Source organism: Athene cunicularia (genome assembly GCF_003259725.1).
Source record: "Athene cunicularia isolate RWA chromosome 4 unlocalized genomic scaffold, athCun1 chr4_part3, whole genome shotgun sequence".
Classification (NCBI taxonomy): domain Eukaryota; kingdom Metazoa; phylum Chordata; class Aves; order Strigiformes; family Strigidae; genus Athene; species Athene cunicularia.
Genome location: NW_020799100.1, coordinates 9,858,415 through 9,861,984, shown reverse-complemented (window position 1 = coordinate 9,861,984; position 3,570 = coordinate 9,858,415). Strand labels below are relative to the sequence as shown.

The 3,570-nt window shown below is 43.3% G+C and overlaps 1 protein-coding gene across 1 annotated transcript in view; it reads left to right on the top strand.

Moving 5' to 3' along the window:
- The window catches only part of UPRT (uracil phosphoribosyltransferase homolog), a 9,155-nt gene extending 7,827 nt beyond the window's left edge, over window positions 1-1,328 (top strand). Inside the window, exons 4-5 of the mRNA XM_026848773.1 lie at window positions 7-49; window positions 904-1,328. Of these exons, the coding sequence (XP_026704574.1) occupies window positions 7-49; window positions 904-1,010 (150 nt within the window). The 3' untranslated portion in view covers window positions 1,011-1,328. The remainder of the gene's footprint in view (window positions 1-6; window positions 50-903) is intronic.
- The last annotated feature ends 2,242 nt before the right edge of the window (window positions 1,329-3,570 follow it).

Below are 3,570 nucleotides of genomic sequence, written 5' to 3'. Positions count from 1 at the left end.
GTCCAACCCAGTGTCATTATCCTGCTAAGCCTATTCTCCACACCTCATGGTAAGTTGGGGGGCACAAGGGGGACAGAGGAGTGGCCCCAAGCACACTTAATGGAGAAGTTACGTTAGTCACGTGCTTTGGGCAGCAGTGAAGAGCTGTTCCTTTGCAAATAACGATAGCAGCATCCTGTGCTCAGAAGAGAGGGGGGTTTGGGTTTTGGTTTTTTTGGCTGAATTGGAAATGTTTGGTGTGAGCAGTGGAGTGGGCTAGCAGAAAGGAACGAGCCTGTTACACCTCATGACAACACTGCAACTGGTGAAGTATTCCTAAAAGGAATTTGCAGCACTGCCAGGTACAGAAGATGCTTCAGTATCTCACAAAGCAATGCCCATCCTGCTGTTGCTCTGGGATGTAGCAGCCCATGGATGGTGTTGTGGTGCTCTGCCACCAACAGAACACCAGTTCTGTAAGGAGCGTGAGGTAAATGAAGCTATAGATCCGTTCCTGTCTGCATGGTAAAGATCTTAACTTGTAAAAGGGGATCCAAAAAAGAAAGTTTCTGCAAAGTACAAAAATGGATTTTCTGCATTGTTCTAAAAATTAGCTATGGCAGAAATCATTATCTAAATAGTCAACTGAAATGCAGAGCATTATCCCTGGCAGCCTGTAATCACTCTGATGATGAGATTGGGACTATCACGTACAGTAAAGAAAAGAAAAATCCACATAAGAAAACCCAGAAAAGCCATCCACTAAATTCCTCATAGACAGTCAGCTAAGGCATAAACATGAAGTGGAGATAGTAGAACAGAGACTGACTTGCCTGCACATTTCTGCTAATTGTGATTTAACACGTGGTGCTGAAATTCAGCTGCAGCGTTGTAGTCATTATTGCCTTTGTCCTCTTTCAAAAGGTGCCAAATCTATCATCCAAGAATTCCCAGAAATCACCATTTTAACTACAGAAGTCCATCCTGTTGCACCAACACACTTCGGACAGAAGTATTTTGGAACAGACTGACACACTCAGAACAAATGGATATGACTGTATGATTTTACAAGAGGCTTTTTTCTACGTTTCATTATTGTTGAGTTGGTTGAGGGCATGCTTAAAATTTTTTTTGGCCAAAGGGGGAAATACTTGATTTAGATCAGTTCTGGTCAGTTGCTGCCTGAACTCTGAGTCGGGTGCAGTAACAAAGCCCTCTCTCATTACAAAGTCAAGCATCTCAGTGTTGAAAGTTGTATAAATTGCTACAATCTCTGCTTTAACTTATTTATTCTTCTATAGCCAGTCTTGTGGCTGCTTGCAAGAGCAAAATAAAACAACTAAATCACACAGATCTGCACTTTATTTCTCATGGTAATGTGCACATCACTCCAGGTCAGCTGCTACAGCCACTCTGAGCACTTCCAAAATGACAGGTGCACTTTAGAACTCGACCCAGTTCTCAGCAGTCACCTTGAATTCTGGCAGAAATTTCAGTCTTTGGATGGTGGCCAAGAACTAAAGATACAATTCTGAATTTTGCTCTGTATAGGTTATTTTCAAATAGGAAAACATCCATGGTTGTTTTGCCTAATGGTGCTGCATAAAGCAGCTTCCTGCTGCAGTGCACATGCCCTGGCCAAGCGGGTGGGAGCAGTGCTGCCTGCAGAAATTCTAAAAACACACAGTACTTCAGTTTTGCCTCTTAAAACGTTTGTGGTTGACTGGGTATCGCCAGCCCTTCTAAAGAAAGGAAAGCTGTGGCCAAAAGCTGGACTTAATTTCTCGCTCTGTTTGCAGAGCAACAGGGCTTAAAGTCAAAAGGCAAATATGGTCCCCGTGGCTTAGCGCCCTTTCAGAATACTCAATGCAGTAGTTCTCTTGATCAGATTAAACATAAATCTGCAGCCAAGTACTTTCTTTGGCTTTAAGTCCCCTGGCACCAAGTAGACAATACCAACACTTAAACTTGCTAGATCTTACCTTACTGTAACTTCAGGAAAATTTATATATAAAGACAATATACTCCATTATTGCTTTTTAAATACATCCATATTCTAAAAAGTGTAGGATTACAGAAGGCTGGCACAAGCAGAGTGCTTCACACCTCTGGTCAGCACAATGCAAAGGCCCTGCGCCACCCCCCTTACAGCAAGGGGCAGTTTAGCAGTTCCTTTTTTGACCCAGATGAAGACCCTTCCCCACTCCCAGCAGTCATTTCAATTAACTGACGTTGTGTAAGGCTTCCAGAGAATGTTTTGTCTGAACATACGCTAACTCATAGGAAATAACCATTCACAAGTATAATTAGCCAAAAATGGTTTTAATGCAGTTCTTGCCTGCAGTACAGTATAAACCATAATATAAAATGACAAAGCAGACCGTACAGGATATTCAGCTGTAAAAACCGTACAAACACTTGGAAAATGCTAGTGAAACGTACACAAAGCATTCAGAATTAAGTCAGAATGTTTGTTGGACAGTAAAAACGAGTATTCAAAGCTTTTGTAAAAACCCACTTGATAGCAAAAGTCTCAATGCCAGCAGCAGCATTAAACTCCTAAACCCGACTAAACATCCCAAATGTTGTCAGCAGACCAGTTGTGACATCCACTGGAAAATATCTACTTCCTGTTAAATAAGGGGTGAGGAATTGGTGTTGAACAACACAGCTCTGAGTGGCATGTCTTCAGCTGAGCAGAACAGTTGATTGTCCACAAGATACTTACAAATGCCACCACCGGCCCGTACTGGTTATCTAAAGAGCAGCTGCATGCAATAACCAGTCGATACAGTGAAATTCATGTTCCTGTTTCCAGTGATGCAGCAGTTCTTGGCATAGGGTGCACTGAGCCAGCTTCCTTGTCACGAGAAGGGCGCTGCACTATGGCCGCTTCTGGTGCAGGGAGTCTGACCCAGTGGGCGAGGTAGGACACTGCTCAGCCCAAAACAGCTTCTGCAGCTGGTGCTTTACTCCACCCAGGTTTTCCTGCCAAAACACCTGGGAGAGAAACCAGCTCACTTTACCTTGAAGCAAGGTAAAAATCAACTTCTGATGCTGAACTTTAACATACAGATAGGTCTGCAATGATCTGAGCCTGAGATTTAATTAAGTTTTATCTTTGAGGGACCCATTTTCACAACAAACATAAATGAGTCACTTTCAGATGAAAACCAGCCGGACAGAATAATCTATAAAATAACATTACCTTTTCAATGTTACAAATTACCAGCAAAAGGGAAGCTGTTAGAATTCCCTGCTCCAAGAATGCAATTAGGAATTCCTCTGGAAGAGCTCTTGCTTAGAGTGCCGGTGAGTGCAGCAGGAGGCTGTACGTTAACGTAGTCACTGCAGAATAACACCCCCCACACATGGAGTTAATTCTGAACAGCACAACAGGTTCCACCTACCTCCTCAGACAAGCTCCTAGCCATGAAACCCATACCTCCTCCTCAAGGAGGCCCCGCTGCACCAGCCCAGACAGTTCACTACATCATCCCAATACCGGATGCCGATACCAGGAATTTTCTCTCCCCCACACATCCTAGAGGCTCCCGGATCCTCCAGAAAAAGGCAGGAAAAAAAAAAAAA